The following is a 20,504-nucleotide window of genomic DNA, read 5'->3' as shown; positions in this document are numbered from 1 at the left end:
GACTGCCCGACGCACTGCGTAAATTAGAGGCTCCCAGCAGCAGCTGCTAATGAAACGCACAGACATTGCAATTTACATGTAGGCCTATTTCCAAGAATTTTATTAGCTCTAGTGAAAGATGACTTGACTCATGAGTTGTAAGAGATCGTGCTTGCAATGGGAATACAATTGTAGACAGTCCCTGCCCAGAAATCCATCTTGCTCGGCCAATTCGTAGGCCTTCCTGTATACGTGTTCGTCATCACGGAAGCCTTCGTGTTGTGAGGGGCTGAAAATGAAGATATATCAAAAACAAGAAAGGAAAGCTAACTTCGGGCGGAGCCGAAGTTGAAATACCCTTGCAAATTATATTCTCCACCTTCCTAACTTTAAAAACACCAAAGTTATTTCATTTCCGATCAATCAGTTATATGGCAGCTATAGGATATAGTCGGCCGATCCTTATGAAATTTAATATGTCGAATTGATTGGGCAAAAATAAAACCCATAGAAAATCCCAACTTCCTAACTTTACAAACACCAAAGTTATGGCATTTCCGATCAATCAGTTATATGGCAGCTATAAGATATAGTCGGCCGATCCTTATGAAATTTGGTACGTCGGATTGATTGGCCAAATATAGAACCCACAGAAAGTCCCAACTTCCTAACTTAACAAACAGCAGAGTTATGGCATTTCCGATCAATCAGTTATATGGCAGCTATAGGATATAGTCGTTCCGACTTATATACTGCGTGCAAAGGAAAGAAGGGTGTGTGCAAAGTTTCAACTCGATAGCTTTAAAACTGAGAGACTAGTTTGCGTAGAAACAGACAGACGGACAGACGGACATGGCTATATCAACTCAGGAGGTGATCCTGATCAAGAATATATATACTTTATAGGGTCGGAGATGTCTCCTTCACTGCGTTGCACACTTTTGACCAAAATTATAATACCCTCTGCAAGGGTATAAAAATATCAAATATTAAATACAAATCTCTTCAAATATGTAATATTTACCTAAGAACAAAGGTCACAATATCGCTGAGCATATGTTGATGGTTATCATCGAAGGGATGTTGTGCCAACTCACAGACACTTCTCAGCAAACAGGTCTCATGAATACCGTATCCCGCCAACGTATCCTCAAGAAAGGCATAAAGCTCCGCAGCTGAAAAGTCCTTTGGGTGTATACCATTCTCTTTATCATGTCCGTATTTGGTATAAAAGTTCTCATCCGTCAGTTCCAATTGGGGAACTTCGCGTTTCGCCTTATAGTTGGCAAATCCTGGCCAGATGGGTATGCTATAGAACTCGGTTAGATTATAGGGATAATTGTAGGAGATGGCAAAGCACCAATCGATCAGGATACGACGCTCAGGATACAGTTCAGCAATGGGTGTGGACACAGAAAGGGTTAACTACAGGATAAGGATAGGTTAGTACTTCAAACCAGATATAAGTTAACTTTACTTACACCCAAATTAGATGAGGCTGGCCATAGCAGAGATTGCGACTGATCAGCTACGAAGAGAATACAGATAGTTAGCCAACTGAATTCCATTTCAAGAACTGTTCAGATTGAGGTAAAAAAGGGAACTGATCGATCTACAAACACTCAACTCCCACAATTACTGGACAAATTGGGTCGGTGGGTTAATGGATACATGAGTATCGTAAATATATCAAGACATCAATCAGATGTGGGTAAATATTTGGGCAATTGGTTGGCGCTGCCAGCCAGAATAACTGGCCTCTCAGAACAGCGTCGATAATTTTCGCTTTTCAGTTTGTTAAGATGCTACGAGCCAAGCTCTTTATCTTGCTGGTGCTGTTTGCTGCTTTTTGGCCCAGTTTGGGAGAAAATCTTGGAAAACCCAAGAAATCCGAACTTAAAGCAGTAGTCTCTAGAGTTTTTAGCCGGAGAAGGAGAGCAGTCTTGTTTCCTCCAGGATCGTTTGTAAAGTTCACCTGCTCCTTTGCTACCGGATTGCTGGCGACCTATCCGAAAGGTATATCCTTTGTTTTGGAGGAAGCTGTCTATTTTCCAGTGCCGGGGGAAGTTGCGGATATCTATCCAAAGAGGTTTTTGCCCAAGACCACGACAAAGAAACCAGAAAAACTGCCGGATTCTATTGTTTATATACCCGGTACCGATTGGCGTTTCAAAGCTCAGACTTTACCCAAACCGAAATGGAGACAACCACCTCCAAAGACAAATCGTATTGATGATAATAGCTATGCCAATCCTTTTAAGTGGCAGCAATGGAACCAGAAACAAAATTACAAGTGGAGTATCGAAGATATAAACCAGGAAAAGTGGAAAAAATGGACCACACCTTCACCAAAATGGGAAACCAAATGGAATAAGCCAAAGTACAGTGGAGCTTGGGAGTCCCATCATTACCATGGCCATCGTGATCGAAGATCTTTGTTTGATCGGTTCACCAAACTGAGTTCACTGTGGGTAATAATGGATTTTTGTATTGATTAACTCATGTCATGATTTCTTATTATTTCTTATAGGATTGGCATAGATGTGAAGTCTTGTATTTTACGCACAATCTGCGATAGCAAAAGATTGCTCCTTCCACCTGGTTATTCCATGCTGCAGGACATGCTGCGTGTGGTTTTCACGTGAGTTTTGAGTTGTTTGTAATATCGAATTTATTACCAGAAATATACATATTTTCTAGTTTGCCTCGACTGGACGGCCTGGAAGATGAATACAGTCGGATTATGGAGAAAGATGCTGATGATTGTGCTGCGGAGTTAAAGACAAAGTGTAATATGAATTTATTGATTTGGTTGCTGAGTGGCAGAGTGGAATAAAGTACTTTTTTAATTAAAGTTTTCAAAATATTTATTAAACTTACATAAGGTTTTATAAGTTTCTGGTCGAGGAAATATCAAAAATAATTTTCAGTTGAAACCCAAATTTTTTTGAAATACATCAAATTATAGTAAAAATAATGTTTGACTTTTATAATTCGAACTACCATCGGTATTGATTTAAGCTGTATTTATACTTTCTTATTCCCAATAAAACTAATTAATTCTATAGGTACTTCGAGTTGGAGAAGTAGTAAGGTATATATTTATTTTGAATAAATCGTTTTATTCTCACTTCTTTTCCACAAGTACCCTCTTCTTAAAATCAGTCACGAATTCTAGCAAAGACCTTATTAAAAAAGTTGTTCAATTGTTGTCTGTGCAATTAACACCCTCAACTAAATCAATATCAATGGCAAACAATTCAATTGAAGTCCAACCAGTATTAGCTGACATCAATTTTGATGTCTCAATCAGTATTCCTCAGCAATGCGTGTCGATCTGTTGATCCTCTTTAGCTTCGGATTTCTCCAACTGACTTTAGCCAGAGTGGAATCAAATCACACGGAGCTGAATCATGTATTCGATCGGGTTTTTTCGCGTCGAAAGCGTTTTGTACTATTTCCACCAGGATCAAATCTGAAGTTTACCGGGCAGCTGAGTAAAGGTCTGATTGCGACTTATCCCAAAGGAGTGGCCATGAACATCGAGCAGGCCTGCTATTATCCTGTGCCCACGAAACGCGAGGATGTGTACCCAAAGCGATATCGTCAAAGAACTACGACCACGGCGAAACCGAAACCGACGGAACCAACCTACGTTTGGATACCGGGAACCAATTGGAGATTTAAGGCGACGCCGCTGAAGAAACCCAAGCCGAAGTACCCAAATCAACGCATCGATGTGAGACCTCAAAAGCCATCATATGTGGATCCTGCCAAATGGGCACAGTGGTCGAAATATGGAAATCGATACGAAAACTGGTCGCCGGCAAATCAAAACTATGAAAAGTACAGCCAACCTGGAAGATGGAGCAAGTGGACCACACAGTCGCCCAAGTGGTCAAAACGTTGGTATAGATCGGCAGATGGGGAGTACTACGATCCCGAGGTGGAACCCTACGAGGATGTGAGGTCGGAGCCATTCGACGATCCGTACGATCCGGATATGGCACCCCATGAAACAGCTCACTATCCAGATATGGCTCATGTCAAGGACATGCGGCATTACAATGGACATCGGGATCGCAGGCAGCTGTTTGAACACTTCGATGGATTCAGTAAGCTGTAAGGATGAGTCTTAAATGAAGTAAAGGTCTGATCTGAAGATTACTCTTTTTTCCAGTCTGGGAATCGATGCCAAAGCCTGTGTGCTGAGAGCCATTTGTGATAGTAAGCGCCTACTTTTGCCTCGTGGATATTCCATGATTCAGGATATTGTGAGACTGGTCTTTACGTAAGTATCTAATTGTAGTAATTTAGAAATCAGAGATGCTATCGAATTGTTATAAATATTTTTAATGTGGCTAAAAACAGGAGCCGAAAGTATTCAACAATTGGGATTTTTATTTGTAAAAGACTACTGAGGTTTCTTTGTTTTAAAAATAATAAATGAAGTAATGATTTGCTTTATAAATTTTCTGATTGAGATATACTTTGTGGTCAAGAGTAATTATCTGTGACTTTTATAGATAATAATCACCGTAGTCCTTCCGGAATCAAAGTCTCAAAAAAATAATTATCAACGGTTCCTGTTTAAAAATGATGTTCAATTGCCAGTAGTTTAAAAAGTGAGGAAACAAAGTAAAATCAGCCGGAAATAAATATTTCTTTGAGTCTAAATATTTAAATCTAACATTCCCCCATATATTATGCTAGATTACCAACCGCATCCGGCGTGGAGGATGATTATTCCCGGATCATGCACATGGATGCGGACGACTGCGACCGTCAGTTTCGGGACTCGTGTAAGCTGAACCTGTTGGCCTGGCTAATGGGTGGCAAGTGGAACTGAATAAAACCAACTTCGAAGTGACTTGGGGAATGGGTCTTTATTGAATGAACTGGGCCTGCCACATGGACTGCTTGCACTCCGGGTAGAGGGTGGCGCAGTCCTGCTGGGCGGCGTGGGCCTTGTCGTAGTGGGTGTCGCGATAGGCAACCGGTTCGTTCTGCACGGCTTCCGGAATGGTGAACACCGCTCGCATCAATTCACCCACAAAGGTGCCGGGCTCCTCCTCCGCCGATTTCTGACCAGTTTCGCACAGGGTTCGCAATACGCAGTGGTGGCCATGGTGACCTCGTCTGTGGAAACAGTAAATTGGTTAGTACGTTAATTAGCGAGTTAAGTGTACTCTAATAGAAATCTCTAATGAGATTATCTTCGGTTGTTACTCGGTGGGTGAACTTAATAACATCAAGATGTTTAGGAAACTAATAGATTATTTCGTCACTCTGAATTACAAAAGTGGAGAACGAGTAAATATTTATTATAAGTTAAATAAAAATAATTTCCTTTCTAAGCTATTTTAATATATTTACATAAATATATATTGGAACCTACAATTCTTACTAGATAATCAAAATTTTTGAAAGTGTGCAAATCCCTCAAATGCTTATACATTTTCCTTTGAAATCCAATCAGTCTTAGGTCATCTTCCTGTCCCCTACTTACTTGTCCAGATACTTCTCCACTCGCTCGTACAAGGACTGACGGCTTTTGCGATGGTGCCTGATCTGGAGCTGCTCCAGGCGACTTATTTTGTCCTCGTGCTCGGTGGCCACTCCACTGCGCCTCTGACGTTTATGTGGATTGGCTGCATCCGGAATGCTGCGCTTCCCAAACACCGGATATATGTGATGGTGACGAGGAGCCGGCCGTCGAGTGGGTCGACTAGTGGTGGTGGTTGTGGTGGTGCTACTGTCCTGTCTTCGCTGTGCCACCGGTGGTGCCGCCTGTTGGCTTTGGTATCCGTAGTAACGATTCTTTAGTCTGTAAATAAGGTTTAGATTGCAAACTAATAAATGTAATATTTAAATTTGGAATCGGTTTTATCAATAACAAGCCAGAGTAAATGTTATAAGATTCGAAATGTAGTATAAAGTTATTAAACAATAGTTAAAAACTAGTTCAGAAAGGTTAAATTTATCTTACATGTTATGTTATGTATGTATGTTTGTATATTTAAATGAATTTGTGGTAAAACATTTACATTTTATAGGTGAATTGCTTTTAATAGGAATTATAAGAGTTCAAATCGTAAAGGATTTACTCTCAGAAACTCCTTAACCAGTTAGCTAACAAATATATTTATCCCTTGAATATTTATAATCCTACCTTGAGTTGAGGGCCCAGTAGGGGTAGCGTGAGTTCTGGGCGGGAGTGTAGGGCCTCGACCACTTGGCGAACGGATTGCTGCTGCTGGAACTGAATCCTGGGCGGCTGTAGTAGTAGTTATTGTCCTTGCGCCTGCCCCCCTTCGGGCGGGAGTAATAACTGTCCGCATATTGATGCGAAGGATGCATTGGAGTGCGGAAAACGGGCGATGAGCTATAGTAGGAGTTGCTGCCACTCGAGCCCTTGTAACTCGACAAGTTAATGTAGTTGGGCTTGTAGTCCAGGGGCCTGCTCGTCGTCGTCGTCGTCGCCGAGGCGTCATCCACATAGGTTATGTTCGACACGGTGTCGTTGCGACTGATGTCTATAGTTCCGTCCTCCAACTTGGTCAGCAGATCGTCCAGCTCCTCGCTGGGCGGCTTACTTGGCAGCTCCCAGGCCAAAGCCACCGTGATGCCAAGAATCAAGTAGTTCGTGTGGTCCACCACTCCCACAATTTCATCGTACACTAAACGGATGGAGAAGAGGTAATTGAGGCATGTGATTTGCATGGATTAGTTCACTGGCGTAGACTGAAGGCATTTTTAAGGGGTAATCTTAAGAATATGTTTACCTAAAACACAAGGATTTGGTTCTAAAACATGATTTCCAATATAAGCTTATATATGAGAGCTTTCTAAATATTATAAACGTATTTGAATATTTATATGTTTCTGTTATAATTTAAAATTATTTGGTCAAATTCACTCAGTATAATGGAAACCATAAAAAATGCTGCATATGTGACTAAGATTACACTTCACTGAGTAAATCAAGCTCCCAAATTCGACGTTTCTTTGCAAATAGGGTATACCCATTTTAAATAGTAAAACCAAACATATATGTATGCCCCCATAACTTTACTACGAATTTAAAGTGCCTTGAGAAGGCTTTACATATTTAAAATGGTATGTTTATGTGTCAGCTTCCAAGTTATTTAAATAAAACCCCTTTTAAATATATTCCATCCTCACCGCTGTCTTGTGACTGAAGGACTTACCCATCTGAAAGGAGCTGCCCTCCGGAAATACTAAATAGCGTCGTTTCCGGGACAGCAGCGCCTGCGACTGCGACTGCCTGTCCTGGACGGATGAGGATGAGGATGCCGACTCATTCAGTCGCATCTCGATGAGCTGCTCCAGGCTGCTGTCCGCATTGTTTATGTTCAGTGATGGGCTGCCGCTGCCCGTTGCCAGCTGGATGGATTCGCCGTCCTTCAGTGCGTCGGACAAGTTGGCCAAAGTGACCAGGAGCAGTAGCAGTAGCGTCAATGCAGCCAGCCGGCAATTACCTACTGGGGAATTTCCCTCCTCAACGGCTCTCTTTTCCCGACTCGACATTTTCCCAACTTGCGGTCGAAGCGTGGTCCATACGGCAACTGTCAGCCAAGTATCGCGATGCTGGCCCAAACAGAAACAGAAGCGTTCTGCAACTTGGCCGTTAATTGTAAGTGGTGCCCTCCGCTTTCCCTCTGGCCAGCCAAAAAAAAAAAAAAAAAAAGTTTCCAGTTTGAGTTTGAGCTCCGTTCGTTAAATTTCTTTGCTCTCCTTTTGTCTTTCATTAGTTTTCACACTTTTCGTCTTTTGTGTTTTGGCAAGTAGTTTGTCTTGCCAAGCGTCTTTTGCCTTTGCCTTTGCTCTGTGAGCTCATTGGTCTATTTAAAGGTTCAAATTACTTTTTCACGCCACCAACTTGTTCTCCCTTCTTTTGGTTTATTCGTTCTATTTCGAAAGTAGCACACTTCCATCTTCCTCCGATAGTGCTGGGGAGTTGAAGTTGAAGTAATGTGATCACTAGTCTCCGTTTTTCCGGGGATAATCTTCAACTCCTGCGCACAACTTGAGGAATGCTTTTAGCTGCAAGTGAAGAAACTTCCAAATGTCTTTTGTGTAATCTGTGTCAGTTGTCAATGGAAAGAGCTAGTTTCAGTGGAAAAGCGTATTATATTATTAATTATTTTGATCAGAAATAAAAGGCTTGAAAAGGGTTGGAATTTATGTATTACTTTCGTAATTAAAGTATAAGCTTAAGATTATTAAATAATGATAAGTCTTAGAAGTTTTAAAAACAACAGAAAGGAAATAATCCCAGGCATTTAAAATTTCAATTTATAAAATTCCCAATAAAACTTAATGTTCCAAATTCAATAAAACTCAATACAGTGTAATTTCTAGAAATTTATAGTCTGTTTCTGTTTAATCCAACCAAAATGCGTGATTGCAATCACCGTAGAGTTGTCGACAGTTGCCCTGTTGTCGATGGGCCTCCATATAATGGGGGGAAATCATTAGCTCCAATTCCCCAAGGTTGTCCACGTCATCGCTGTTGGGCAGTTGGAAGATGGCCGAGAGCAGTTCCATTATAAAGCTTTGTGGTTTGACCACATTTGTTCCTTGAAACTGCGTCTGCCTTTGGCCGGATTCGCAGAGAGCTCGCAGCACACAGGAGGTGCCATTCAGTCGTCGCCTGGGTATTCCAGAATAAATATACCACTGAGGGATACGATTTATGTTTGAGAATTTGAACTTACGACTTGTAGAGACGTTCGATTTTGCCAAAGAGCAGCTGCCGCGAACTGAGGTGCTGCTGCAGGTGGAGCCGCTCGAAATGGGGATCCTGTTCCAGACTTCGTCGCCTTCTGCGTTTCGCAAAAACAGGATATATATGATGTTTGGGCGGTGACTGCAGCACTTGTCGGGGTCGCTGGGTGTAGCTATAGCTGTGAAAGAGTTAAACAATTTAAGTTAGTTGTAAAAATTCAAAAATGCTTTTTTACTTTAATTCTTAGAAATTGCAGGACTTTAACATACCTATTCTTCTCCTAATCCTTAAAATAATTTAATTATTTTGGCTTTTCACCTTTAAAGTCTAATGCTCAGCAGCTAAATTTTAAAATTTTATACATTTATATTAAATAAATGCTTAAATTTATTTCGAAAGGGATCCCAGGTCGCTTTTTAAATATTTTTTTATGCCTTTTTGATTTTCCAGAATTAGGTAAAGATTTTTTTTATTTTGTCGTACATGACATTTAAAAATGCATACAAAAATATTAAATAAGAAAGTTTTATTTATAATTTTTGTATTATGTATTAACTGCCTGAAATGTATTGTAATTTTTTATCTTAAGCTTTAGGCATTTAAGATATGGAAAAATGCATATTCTTATTTATTTATCAGAAATATCTTAAATAAACTTACTCCCATTTCGAAGGACCCCACATGCGTTGCTTTTGGCGCCAGTTGTGCTGCACCCGCTGTCCGTTCCGCGTCCACCAGTTGTCCGTTCCAGCTCCCGCCCCTGCCACCGTCCCCGCCCCCTTCCTCTGCCACTTCGAGAGCGACTGTCGCGCATCCCAATTAGCAGGCATCGGCGCCTGCCGCTGCTGTCCATTTGCATTTGCATCCGAATTCGCATTCGCATTTGCATATGGGTAAGCGGCCGGGATGCGCTGGATATTCGTGTAGTACGAATGGGAGCCGTGCTCATTGGCCGCATATGCCGGTGGACTCGCAGGCGGTGCGTGCACTGCCTGCCAATTAGCAGTGGCTCGATTGTCCGGATCCTTGGGGGGCAGGGAGGGGTCCGGCTCCGGATCGGGGGCGCTGCCATTCCGCCGGACAGTACCGATGGTACCGTCGTTGATGCGGGTGAGCACGTTTTCAATCAGCTCGCTGGGCGGCTTACTGGGCAGCTCCCAGGCCACGGAGCAGGTGATGCCCAGGATGGCGTAGTTGGTGTAGTCTATGATGGGTATGATGATGTCGAACACCAGCTGGAAGGAGGAACCCTCCGGGAAGAGCAGGTAGCGCTTCTGGCGGTGCAGGCGCATCATCGCATCCCTTCCAGCTTCCTGGGGTGGTGGAGCAGGAGGAGGGGCACCAGGAGCAATGACCAGCGTGTTGGAGCCATTGGAGTGACCATTACCATTTGGCGGACCGTAATTTTCGATCAGGCAAAGAGGCAGCAGCCAAATAAGTAGAGTGCCAACTCCAGCACATCCAATTACTTTGATTGTTTTTCCCATTTTTCCTTAATGGAAACCAGCAAAAGTCACTTGGTCAACACTTGTCGGCTCTACTTTAGGTATTATGATTTTAATATTATAACTAAAGATCAGTAAAGATAACTTTATCACTTGTTTTTTAAATATTTATTATAAAGTTATGCCTTTAAAATTGTTAAAATTATAGATAAGTTATTAAAAAATAGTACAAATTATAGTTGAGAAATATGAGTATATTTTTTAACAATTAGGAAAAGTTTCAGAAAAAAGAGTAGACTTCAATCACTAATAACGAGAAAATGGGTTTTAATGAAACTTTATGTGCAATTACTTTAAAAGGAATATTCTTTAAGACTAGTTTTTGTGAGTATCAATCACTAAATGAATTTCAGTTTTTCTGTGACTCAGCGCAAGAGCACACCTTTTTGTTCTTTAGTGTAATTGAGCAATCGAACATTCCGATTGCTCTGTGCCCGGGCACTCACATCGAAAAAAGCAGCGACGAAATTTGCATAATTTCACTTTAGCTGTGACGCTTCCATTTGCCAGGACTGCCAATCATGCGTTAAATTAATGCAATTTTCGAGAACGTTCGAGGCGCGAGAGATGGTCCGGTCGATCGGCCTATACAATTAAAACACTGGTATTTGGGGAATGCCAACACCCCGGGCGGAATTGAACGCGAATTTATGAAGCAGATAATTACCATTAGAAGCGAATTGGGCTCTCGATTGGTACCAATTCGACTGGGGCTCCACTTTTTATTTTACGATATGTTGATGCCATTAGCTGTCCAAACCGAACTGATGCCGCGCATTCCGGGCATCGATTTCGGTCCACTTCGGACCGGCAAAGTTTAATTGTACAATTAGCACCCAATTGAGTGTCGTTAACTCGATTCTGTGTCATTCGAAGTGCTCTTTAAAAGGTGCTAAATAGTTCGCTGCCTTGCACCGATCCATTTGTATGCCATAACCAAATTGCCTGCAGCTAAAATACTAATTCGTCGATTTTTTACTTACCCCACCAATTAATTTCACATCCATTTTGGTACATTGTCAAAGTGCCCGATAACAGATTATTTTATTACCCTATTTGGGCAGTGATTGCTGGTTGATTCGTGTCGGCAGTGTCGACAGGTTGCCTGTTAGCAATGGCATTAAATAATCTTTAACGCGATTAATCAGGAGAAAAAAACAGTAGCTCATGTAGGAGTGGTTAATATTTAAAATAGTTTAATCCCCACGGCTTTCAAAAGGATTAAGCGAATTTTGTATTTATCCGTTTGATTGAGTGCTTTTTAATTATCAAACAATGCTTAATGCTTAATTATCAAACAATGCAATGAGTTATATTAAAGCTATTGGTTGAGTAGAATTTCTAAAAATTGTATAAGTTTATTGTGTTGTTTATTTTAATTTAAATGCCTATCACAGGCCAGTTCCTCTATCCTTTTTTAAGAACCCCCTAGGCTATTTAATATTAAAATGTAAATGATTCAAGGTGGCAGAGATTGGTGATTGTGCAGAATATTACACTGATTTCTTAAACCCTTTTTGAGTTTGGTAGGAAACTGTAAGGGCAACTTTCTGTGAGACTTCAATTGGTGACAGCAATCAATTTACTGCTGGTGTGTGGAACAAAAGGTCCGCCAAAAACACCGCTGAAAGTGAGAGTCTGGTGTTGGGAGTGGCACCAAACGGGAATCAAAGGACCGTGGGGCTTTCATCAAAACCAGGTGGGAACAAGGGGCTCACAGTGCTCGGGGGGATGTTGGATATCCGATGTTAAGTCGCCGCCAAAGGCGATTGGAATCTGGCCTACGCACAATGCCTTTCTGGCCACTATCGGATGTTGCTGGTAGGAGTTGAGGTGGCCTTTCGATTCGAAACCACGTGAGTGTTCCTGGGAGTTGGCAAAACCGTTTGGAGTGGCCACTCAGAAACTTCAGATGTGGTTTTATTGTTTTGCAGAAATTTTGACCATGCATTTTAAAACATAAATAAACTTGTGTCACGAGCATGTAGGCCTTATTTGATTATAAGGTTTATTGTGGTTTTGTATTTGGTTTATTGTTTCATAAATGCTTAAGACCGATTTCAATTGGGGTTAATTAAAATTAAAAATGCTTTTTAAAAATATGTAGGAAATTATATAAATTAATCAGTTTTTATTAAGAAGTTATTCTGACATTTGAATTGATGTATTTATGAAGGCTATTTTGTATCAAGGCTAACTGATTTTAATAATTTCTTAATTAAGAATTATTTGGCTTTCTTTTCATAAGTCGGTTTTTGTTGCACACTTTAATTCTCAGTGCAAAATGGTACTTTTCTGTTAACTTTGCGAATTCTTCGTCTGTCAATTTCTTGGGCAAACTAAGAACTGAATTTCCCAATGCCGCCGCAAGTTGCAACGGCTGCAAAATTAGTTGACCATGCACTCCAGCGGCAAACAGTTGGACCTGAATCCTTCCGCCGTCCTGCTCCTATTCGTCCTTGTTGCGAGTGTTGCAGGAGATGGGAATGATACCTCCGGCTTGAGCCTGAGTCGCTCGAAGCGTTTGGCCATTTTCAATGGCCAGGGCACAAACAAGGTTGACCATCGATCCAAGTTTGGCATTCCGACTCCTAATTCGTCTCCCCCAGATAGTCATTGGGCTTGCGTTTCCCATCAAACAGGAGGACCCAGTGCGGTCGGCTGTGGGATTTATCAACTACCAAGCGCAATATGTGCCATCGCCTGTCCCAATTTACTGGTGGAGCTTCTGGAACACCTCGACATTTGTGACCACGGCTAGGAAATGGCGGATGAATGTCCAGAGCAGACTTTTCCAGGACGAGACACGAATTTGGTTGTACGATGTCGTCGAAACGGGCTTGGAGCGGTGTGTATTTGGCTCATCTGTCAGCGACTCTTAGTTAGGCATTCTCATTTCAGTTTTGGAGATCGGAATGCCGGTGCCTGTCTTCTCAGAAGCATCTGTGAGATATCCCAACGCCCCTTTTTGCACAGCAACATTTTCAGCGAGATACTCAATGCCGTGTTGGTGTAAGTGTTCTGTTTTCTTTACATTTTTATTTTGCTACCCCAATATATATACTCTTTTTAACAGACCCTCTCTAGATAATGTGCCTGAAAAGTATCTACTGGCCAGAGATGCGGGTAAATCAGGTGCCAATTGTTGGAAAACCTATAGTGACTGCAGCAAGAAGTTTTGGAACAGACTTATTCAAATGGCAAAGATATCTCTCTAAAAGGTTTCTCATAATAATAAGTAAATAAATAATAGTTAAGCCAAATGATAAGTAAAATGATCAACTAATTGTTTGAGAATGCTAGGACTTGGTTTTAATTTGTAAAAAATGTCATGTGTGGTTTATTTAATCGCTTGCGTCCTGGACTCCAACAATCGTAAAGCAACATCAATTTGAATTTTTTTTTGTGAAATTTTCCGTGATCTTCCTTGCGTTTGTTCTTTCGATTCTTGCTGCTGGTATATTTATTGTCTCGCTTTTTATTTTTGTGGCGGGTGCTCGTGTGAGATTTTTACTAATTTTCAACCAAGTTGAACTGTAAACAATGTCAGCAGAGAAACCAAATGAAAACAAATGCAGCTAGCAAAACAGTAAGGGGCAAGGTACAGGGGGCCCCGGCACTAACGAACAGCAGTCGTCGTGGTAGTCGTCGCAGCAGTGGCAAAAATTTTGTAGCATGCAAAACATTTGTCAAATGTAAATTAGCCAAAGGAGTGCGGGGGAAAGGTTCTAGCATTGCCTCTCCTGCTGCTGCTGCGGTTTTTTCTTTTACTGAGAGGCAAAAGGGGGGCGGAGGGGTGGTAAGGGGCGCAGGATGTGGGCTGCAATGGGGGCGGCATTGAACGGGTGTTTGCCTGGTACAAATCGCATAAAATCACACTTAATGCCCGCAGGCAACATGCAGCATGTAAAAAGTGCAGCGAGGCGTGAATGTCGCTGGCACACAAACTTCTGCATGTATACAGGACACACACTTAAGCGGACATGCATAAAGAAAAATGATTAAATTACTATTAAATATTTTCGAGAAATACAGTACAATAGAAGTGTAAATTATATTCTTCTATTATACAATATTTTATTATTCAATTGTTCATTTATAACAGCAAAATGTATTTATGGTTTTTTGTAATATAAAAATAATGCATATTTTTTAATTTTATTTCAATTGTTTACATCCCCTGGAAATTTTTCAATTACAAAATATTTCAATGACTTTTCTTTTAATAATTTGAAAATTTAATTACCCAAACTACATAACTTTTTTCTCAGTGTTTTCACACACACTCGCATGCTCAAACAGTGAAAATTTTAAATAAAAAAAACTCCCACAAAATTTAACACAACCGCAAAACAATTTCAAGGCGTTCTTAAATAATATCCCTTTAAAAAAAAAAAATTAAACACCGGCACAATTAAATTATTAATGTTTAATATGAGTGTATACAATATTGTCACTTATAAACACCTAAGCGAAAGGAACAAATCAACTGGGAGGTTTAAAAAATTCAAGTTTCAATGCGTCCAAGTGTAGTGAGCCTGTCAATCGCAAAAAGTTAGTCATGCTCCACATGGAAATAGAAACCCACCAACCCCGGCTACGAAAAACTAATAAAATGTTTATGAACAAATTATTATAATATATCATTTAATGTTGTCCTGTCAGTTGCCCGTCAATTCACAAATTCGAATCATTTGCCACAAACGCATTGTTAGTCGATATGTATCCGTGGCGCCATAGTTTGAGTTGACAAATCTTTGCTTTTCACTATTATCATCATCTTAAAGGCATGACCAAAAATCAGCTCTTAAACATTAATTTTTAGTTTAACCGATCGTCCAGGGAGCATAGGATTGTTCCGACAAACGATTTCACCTAATCCAGACAAATAAACTGTAAAGTTCAGTCGATACCAAAACACCGAGTTATAATAACACAAAACAGGCAAAACCCAAGGGCAATGTTGCAGCTGAACGCAAATGCGGAAGCATTAACATGGTCACACCCTTCCCCAAATTCAGCCTTCTGCTTGCGTCTATTGTTCGCAATTATCATGGAACGCAAAAGGCAATGCTTAATTTTTGTTATCCAAAACTTTTACTTTGCCCCATCGCACACCCCACACCCGCCGAAAATTAATGATAAAAAAAGATGCAAAAGTACGAGTCAAACTTTAATAAGCGCCATTTCTGCTCCCCGTGTCGTCCTCGTTTGGTTTGCTGCTGGTCCACACGGCGTATGAGCAATTTGCATTTGTTTGCGCCACGTCCTTTCGTTTCCTTCGGGTCCACAAACAAAGTTCTAGGCGATGCTCTCAAGTGAATTTTATCGCACCCAGATACCAAACAAAACAAGTTTGCATTTGTATGCGAGGTAGAGCCTTAAGCGAATTCAAGTTATAATTAAATTTTGGAAATGCAAAGGGACAGATGACATCTGGAAAAGTGCCCAAAAGAAATCCATGGCCTTGGTTTTGATAGTATATATAGTATGTTCATTAATAGAACACATTTAATTAATAATTTCCTTTTATTTTCACATAAAAATCATTCTCTTTTGAGTTCCCTAGTGTTCATGAAAGTTCTAAGAGAAATCGTGTTTATGTTCTAGATCATGATCTATGGTTTAGCAGCTCTCGTTTCAAGTCACTGACTCCGAAATTATTTCACACTTGGGTGTGAAGTCCAATGAACTTCTGGAGCCACTATCATAACGGGAAGATTATTTCGTCATGGGATTGCTACAATTTCAGTATGAAATATGGGACAGTTGACGAATGTAATTAGCACCCTGGGTTAATCACTCACAAGAATTCAGCAGAGTGTGCGCTACACCTTTTTTCCTGTTTATCAACTTTTCGAGCTGTCTGGCATTTCTTAACAGTGCAATGGCTGTAGCTGGTTTTATTTTAATTTTATTTTAATTATGTCAAATTTACTCAGCTTTACGTTTGCGTCTCGCCTGCTATTTCAGCTGCTCTTTTTCTGTAATTTCCGCTGCTGTTTCTGTTGTTATTGCTAGCTGGCAAATGTCAGCAGCCAATTAGGAAGAGTGAGCCAAAGGATGTGCCGCTGCGTCTTCGTCATCGCGAGTCAGTCAATGTCACTCTGCCGCTGTCCGCCGCCTTGGTGGCCCCACTCAAAGTCCCAAACTCCCCAGCCAGCGATGGGATGTGGAGGATTTGGATGCCAATGCCACTCCAGCGTCTGTCCACACCCCTCTAAACCCCGATCCCTCCCCAAAAGCCTCAGCCTCACTTGGCCTTGTCATCATTTGCATAAGAAATTTATCTCAATGAGTAGCTAATTGGGAAATTGTGACATGCCCACACCCCCTCGCCCATCCCCTCCCCATCCCTTTTTACACAGGATCTTCGTCCCAGTTCCCTTAAGTCAACAAAAGGGCTGCGCAAATCCATGGCACGTTAGTTTTATTGCACTAATCCTTGAACTAATTTGGGGAGACGGCAACGAGTGCGAATCGCTGATGACGAGAATCTTAGGATTTTAAATTGAAGTCTAGGCATATTGGTTTCACAATGCCAGTCATACGAATATATCTTGGATTGGCAAAATAAAATAAACCATTCGATGTTCGCATTTATTTTTTTATCTAAACAAATAAATATAAGGTAAAACTTTCAACGAATTACCATTTCATTATGTTGTGTAATCACTAATCACTAATTTTAAGATTCTAAGATTCTTCTTTAATGAAAGTAAAAAGTCGAAATAATGTTGAAAATTATATATTTTTAGGATTTCAAGAAAATGTGCCACAAAAAAATGTGACTTGACAGATATTTAAGTTAATTTATACCTTTCAATCAGAATGAATTTTATTTAACCTCTTATTCAAAATTAAAAATTAAAATAAAATATAATTAATTTTTTTTTGCCTTTCTCAATGATAAAAATTTAAGTTAGCTCAAAACGTTTATGTGGCAATAGCGACACTATTGCCGTGCTCATCATTGTCTAAAGTGCGGCAATCAGCGTTTGACTAACTAATTGCGTATACGCCATGCTCTCTGCCATATCATAGACGGTTTAATTTAGACACACACCGATGGAGATGGGCACACGCACACACAAGCGATCCTGGCCACAAACTGAATTGGCTAACTGAGCTCATTAGCAGGCGCTGTCAGGGGCCATATTCTATATCTCCTATTTCCTATCTCCTATCGCCTATCCACAATCCCCAATCTCCGATCTCCCCATCCACTATTATCCAACCATTGCGAGTGTGTGCGGCCAATCGCCCCATCCAATTACATATTCGATAATGTGAGGCAAACCAAATGAAATTAATTGCACATTTTAATTGACAACGCATCAAATCAATTTGCATGCCAGTCACTCCACCTCAGTCCGATTAATGAATGAATGAATGTGGAATACAGATGAATGGAAATGCAACCCGGATGGGGCTTTGCACCTGATCCTGGCCTTTTCGCATGCATAATGAGAAGGATGCGCATTTCGTAGGTCCTTGACTGCCAATAAATTACCCGAGGTGTGCGCTAATCTCGTCTATATTGTTTGCGGGCCAATTACATACATACCATCACTCGAATTGAATGGAGGCCAAATAACTTACCGCACCTGTCAAGTTAATTTTAGCGAGTGAGCTGTAAATTGCCCTTTTTCCTAAGTAATTAAAATGGCTTTCATGCTGACATTGAGCTGGCAGCTTAAATATTAATTTGCCATAAGTAACTGACTTTTTACTATTGCATATTTTGGAAAACTCGAAAATGCTTTTATATTTTGACCAATTTATTGACATTTATTCATTTGGCAACTTGTTAAAGGCCAACAATTATATGCAAATGTATAAATAATTGGCAGATTGAGAAGAACAACTTAAATTGTAAAATACAAGCTTTAAATTGAATCCTTCAATTTTATTTATTGGCTTGATTGTCACCATTGAAGTTAAAATATTTAAATAAAATAAGTCTCTGTCTTAAACCTGTGCAGCCAATAAAATCTATTTGTAGATTAGTAGATATATGTTCGTGTTTACCTTATTTTATTATAAAATTTATCAGCATCTTAATAAACCCTTTATATAACAGGCTTAAGAGTTCAATTAGTAAAAGCCAGACGAGCATACTATTTTTATACCCTTGCAGAGGGTATTATAATTTTGGTCAAAAGTGTGCAACGCAGTGAAGGAGACGTCTCCGACCCTATAAAGTATATATATTCTTGATCAGGATCACCTCCTGAGTTGATATAGCCATGTCCGTCTGTCCGTCTGTCCGTCTGTCCGTCTGTCTGTCCGTCTGTCCGTCTGTCTGTTTCTACGCAAACTAGTCTCTCAGTTTTAAAGCTATCGAATTGAAACTTTGCACACACCCTTCTTTCCTTTGCACAGTATATAAGTCGGAACGGCCGGGATCGGCCGACTATATCCTATAGCTGCCATATAACTGATTGATCGGAAATGCCATAACTTTCGTGTTTGTAAAGTTAGGAAGTTGAGATTTTCTATGGGTTTTATATTTGGCCAATCAATCCGACTCACCAAATTTCATAAGGATCGGCCGACTATATCCTATAGCTGCCATATAACTGATTGATCGGAAATGCCATAACTTTCGTGTTTGTAAAGTTAGGAAGTTGAGATTTTCTATGGGTTTTATATTTGGCCAATCAATCCGACCTACCAAATTTCATAAGGATCGGCCGACTATATCCTATAGCTGCCATATAACTGATTGATCGGAAATGCCATAACTTTCGTGTTTGTAAAGTTAGGAAGTTGGGATTTTTTATGAGTATTAAGAATGCATTATATGAATAATTTTGGAGAATATAATTTACAGAGTATTCTGCAAGGGTATATCAACTTCGGCTCCGCCCGAAGTTAGCTTTCCTTTCTTGTTTTATTTTCTCTTCTACCACATTAATTGTGACTTGCCATGAGAATTGTGCACATTTCCAGGGTATTTTTAAATTAATTGTAATTGCGAAAACACGCTTCACCCGAACTCGAAAAAATAAGGACGAAAAAGAGAAAAATGCAAACATCACCAAATGAGAAAATTAAACTGAAACCACCAGCAACAACAAAATGACATTTACGTATGTGTTGTCAGCAAAAGTAACAAGTGAAAAGAGTGTTCTGCAGTCAAGTGTTAGGGCTTGAATGTACTCAGTATTGTATATAAATTCTGTAAATATATTTCTTACTATATATACCAATTTAAACCCTTTTAACAATCTTTGATTACATTTTATAATAAGTTTTTATGAATAATAGGCTTTTCTTTTACTATTGGAAAATAATAAATCATTATATTGAGATGATTTCAATATATAATTTTAGTTCTTAAGTGCTTATCTCTAAATTACTTTGTTTCTGGGTTGTATTATACATTTATTAAAATCTAAATTAACTTAACCAAATAGTGAAATAATTATTTTAATTTGTTTGTTTCTCAGAATTGCCTGTAACCCTTACCATACTCCCTTTCAAGTTTAATAGGAAACAGTTGAAGGTAACAGAAAAAAGATGAATAAAGTAAGGTCAGTGGATGTGGGGCTTGGAAGGGAGTTGACCTCTTTTTGTAGCAATTTAACGCATGCCAAGATAATTAATACTTAATTAAGGCTGAGACACGAACTCGTTGCAGTGTGTGCATTCTTCTACCTTTTCTTTCCATTTTTTTTTGATACAAGCGGCACAAAGTTGTTGCCCAATAAACGCTTAAAGTTTTGCGGTTAATGTCCAATTCAGACCACTTCTCCAGCTCCAATTCCGCACATCCACATTATTCCCTGACCTGTTCGCATGTTTCTTGTATCCTTGTGGCGAACTAGAGACTTGAGAGCTCACACAACTGCAATTTAATGCCCTTGTACGCGTGCATGTAATTTATGTTTTTCAACTTAATTAAAGTTAATTTTTAATGCCGCCGCGGTGGGCGACAGGTTTTCCTCGGGGGGCGTGACAAGTGCATCAAAGGCTGCCGCAAACATTTTAACACCACTCGGCATTTTCGTGCTGGTGACATTAAACAGCTGGAAAACTTTTGTCATGCAACGAGGTCAACAATGGTCACAGAATACTCGCCATTATTGCGCACTGCCTGTAATCTTTTCTGGTGCTTTTTTCCCGGCTGCTCATTTTCAGCTGTTTAATAAAAATGCCAATTAAATGCATGTTGCTGATTGCCACACGCACAATCAGCGGTTGCTGGAAAAAAAAAAAAAGAAACACTCGTCCGAAACCTGCAAATGGCACACAAGTTAATT

At 40.0% G+C, this 20,504-nt stretch overlaps 6 protein-coding genes across 9 annotated transcripts; 3 read left to right on the top strand and 3 right to left on the bottom strand.

The window, feature by feature from the left end:
- Positions 1-91: 91 nt before the first annotated feature.
- On the bottom strand, positions 92-1,563 carry LOC108050719. Its single transcript, XM_017132518.2, has 3 exons — positions 1,461-1,563; positions 1,004-1,404; positions 92-268 (listed from the first exon to the last, which is right to left on the bottom strand). The coding sequence occupies exons 1-3, from the start codon at positions 1,545-1,547 to the stop codon at positions 109-111; spliced, it is 648 nt and encodes a 215-aa protein (XP_016988007.1). The 5' UTR covers positions 1,548-1,563; the 3' UTR covers positions 92-108.
- A 218-nt stretch (positions 1,564-1,781) lies between these two features.
- On the top strand, positions 1,782-2,815 carry LOC108050718. The gene is made up of 3 exons (XM_017132517.2): positions 1,782-2,446; positions 2,510-2,620; positions 2,680-2,815. The coding sequence occupies exons 1-3, from the start codon at positions 1,782-1,784 to the stop codon at positions 2,813-2,815; spliced, it is 912 nt and encodes a 303-aa protein (XP_016988006.2).
- Positions 2,816-3,304: 489 nt separating this feature from the next.
- LOC108050711 lies at positions 3,305-4,859 on the top strand. The gene is made up of 3 exons (XM_017132507.2): positions 3,305-4,101; positions 4,160-4,270; positions 4,693-4,859. Exons 1-3 carry the CDS (start codon positions 3,305-3,307, stop codon positions 4,826-4,828), a joined length of 1,044 nt encoding a protein of 347 aa, XP_016987996.2. The 3' UTR covers positions 4,829-4,859.
- Positions 4,847-7,599, bottom strand: LOC108050710. The gene is made up of 4 exons (XM_017132506.1): positions 7,191-7,599; positions 6,152-6,659; positions 5,489-5,806; positions 4,847-5,118 (listed from the first exon to the last, which is right to left on the bottom strand). Exons 1-4 carry the CDS (start codon positions 7,528-7,530, stop codon positions 4,866-4,868), a joined length of 1,419 nt encoding a protein of 472 aa, XP_016987995.1. The 5' UTR covers positions 7,531-7,599; the 3' UTR covers positions 4,847-4,865.
- A 753-nt stretch (positions 7,600-8,352) lies between these two features.
- LOC108050713 lies at positions 8,353-10,991 on the bottom strand. 4 transcript variants are annotated; one of them, XM_017132512.2, is made up of 4 exons: positions 10,904-10,991; positions 9,392-10,223; positions 8,721-8,909; positions 8,353-8,656 (listed from the first exon to the last, which is right to left on the bottom strand). In XM_017132512.2, exons 2-4 carry the CDS (start codon positions 10,216-10,218, stop codon positions 8,386-8,388), a joined length of 1,287 nt encoding a protein of 428 aa, XP_016988001.1. In that variant the 5' UTR covers positions 10,219-10,223; positions 10,904-10,991; the 3' UTR covers positions 8,353-8,385. The 4 variants fall into 4 exon arrangements, with proteins under 4 accessions (XP_016988001.1, XP_016987998.1, XP_016988000.1 ...); XM_017132509.1 differs by having other exon boundaries at positions 9,392-10,300; positions 10,904-10,987; XM_017132511.1 differs by having other exon boundaries at positions 9,392-10,271; positions 10,904-10,983.
- Positions 10,992-12,634: 1,643 nt separating this feature from the next.
- Positions 12,635-13,454, top strand: LOC108050720. Its single transcript, XM_017132519.1, has 4 exons — positions 12,635-12,793; positions 12,846-13,084; positions 13,138-13,248; positions 13,313-13,454. The coding sequence occupies exons 1-4, from the start codon at positions 12,635-12,637 to the stop codon at positions 13,452-13,454; spliced, it is 651 nt and encodes a 216-aa protein (XP_016988008.1).
- The last annotated feature ends 7,050 nt before the right edge of the window (positions 13,455-20,504 follow it).

This window comes from Drosophila rhopaloa, unplaced genomic scaffold (assembly GCF_018152115.1).
Source record: "Drosophila rhopaloa isolate 14029-0021.01 unplaced genomic scaffold, ASM1815211v1 contig_167, whole genome shotgun sequence".
Lineage (NCBI taxonomy): Eukaryota > Metazoa > Arthropoda > Insecta > Diptera > Drosophilidae > Drosophila > Drosophila rhopaloa.
This window is presented reverse-complemented; position numbering and strand designations above follow the sequence as displayed.

What these genes read in the sequence shown, in the direction of transcription:
- LOC108050713 (XM_017132512.2), bottom strand. Translation starts at nt 10,218, where the DNA reads ATGGGAAAAACAATCAAAGTAATTGGATGTGCTGGAGTTGGCACTCTA. An exon ending in TGGGGTCCTTCGAAATGGGA is followed by an intron (nt 8,910 to 9,391) that starts GTAAGTTTATTT and finishes ACTCTTTCACAG; the next exon opens with CTATAGCTACACCCAGCGAC. An exon ending in ATCGAACGTCTCTACAAGTC is followed by an intron (nt 8,657 to 8,720) that starts GTAAGTTCAAAT and finishes TGGAATACCCAG; the next exon opens with GCGACGACTGAATGGCACCT.
- LOC108050719 (XM_017132518.2), bottom strand. Translation starts at nt 1,547, where the DNA reads ATGGAATTCAGTTGGCTAACTATCTGTATTCTCTTCGTAGCTGATCAG. An exon ending in CAGCCTCATCTAATTTGGGT is followed by an intron (nt 1,405 to 1,460) that starts GTAAGTAAAGTT and finishes CTTATCCTGTAG; the next exon opens with TTAACCCTTTCTGTGTCCAC. An exon ending in ATTGTGACCTTTGTTCTTAG is followed by an intron (nt 269 to 1,003) that starts GTAAATATTACA and finishes CTTCATTTTCAG; the next exon opens with CCCCTCACAACACGAAGGCT.
- LOC108050720 (XM_017132519.1), top strand. Translation starts at nt 12,635, where the DNA reads ATGCACTCCAGCGGCAAACAGTTGGACCTGAATCCTTCCGCCGTCCTG. An exon ending in GTCGAAACGGGCTTGGAGCG is followed by an intron (nt 13,085 to 13,137) that starts GTGTGTATTTGG and finishes TTCTCATTTCAG; the next exon opens with TTTTGGAGATCGGAATGCCG. An exon ending in ATACTCAATGCCGTGTTGGT is followed by an intron (nt 13,249 to 13,312) that starts GTAAGTGTTCTG and finishes TCTTTTTAACAG; the next exon opens with ACCCTCTCTAGATAATGTGC.
- LOC108050711 (XM_017132507.2), top strand. Translation starts at nt 3,305, where the DNA reads ATGCGTGTCGATCTGTTGATCCTCTTTAGCTTCGGATTTCTCCAACTG. An exon ending in TTCGATGGATTCAGTAAGCT is followed by an intron (nt 4,102 to 4,159) that starts GTAAGGATGAGT and finishes TCTTTTTTCCAG; the next exon opens with TCTGGGAATCGATGCCAAAG. An exon ending in ATTGTGAGACTGGTCTTTAC is followed by an intron (nt 4,271 to 4,692) that starts GTAAGTATCTAA and finishes ATATTATGCTAG; the next exon opens with ATTACCAACCGCATCCGGCG.
- LOC108050710 (XM_017132506.1), bottom strand. Translation starts at nt 7,530, where the DNA reads ATGTCGAGTCGGGAAAAGAGAGCCGTTGAGGAGGGAAATTCCCCAGTA. An exon ending in TACTGGGCCCTCAACTCAAG is followed by an intron (nt 5,807 to 6,151) that starts GTAGGATTATAA and finishes CCTTATTTACAG; the next exon opens with ACTAAAGAATCGTTACTACG. An exon ending in GTGGAGAAGTATCTGGACAA is followed by an intron (nt 5,119 to 5,488) that starts GTAAGTAGGGGA and finishes CTGTTTCCACAG; the next exon opens with ACGAGGTCACCATGGCCACC.
- LOC108050718 (XM_017132517.2), top strand. Translation starts at nt 1,782, where the DNA reads ATGCTACGAGCCAAGCTCTTTATCTTGCTGGTGCTGTTTGCTGCTTTT. An exon ending in TTCACCAAACTGAGTTCACT is followed by an intron (nt 2,447 to 2,509) that starts GTGGGTAATAAT and finishes TATTTCTTATAG; the next exon opens with GATTGGCATAGATGTGAAGT. An exon ending in ATGCTGCGTGTGGTTTTCAC is followed by an intron (nt 2,621 to 2,679) that starts GTGAGTTTTGAG and finishes CATATTTTCTAG; the next exon opens with TTTGCCTCGACTGGACGGCC.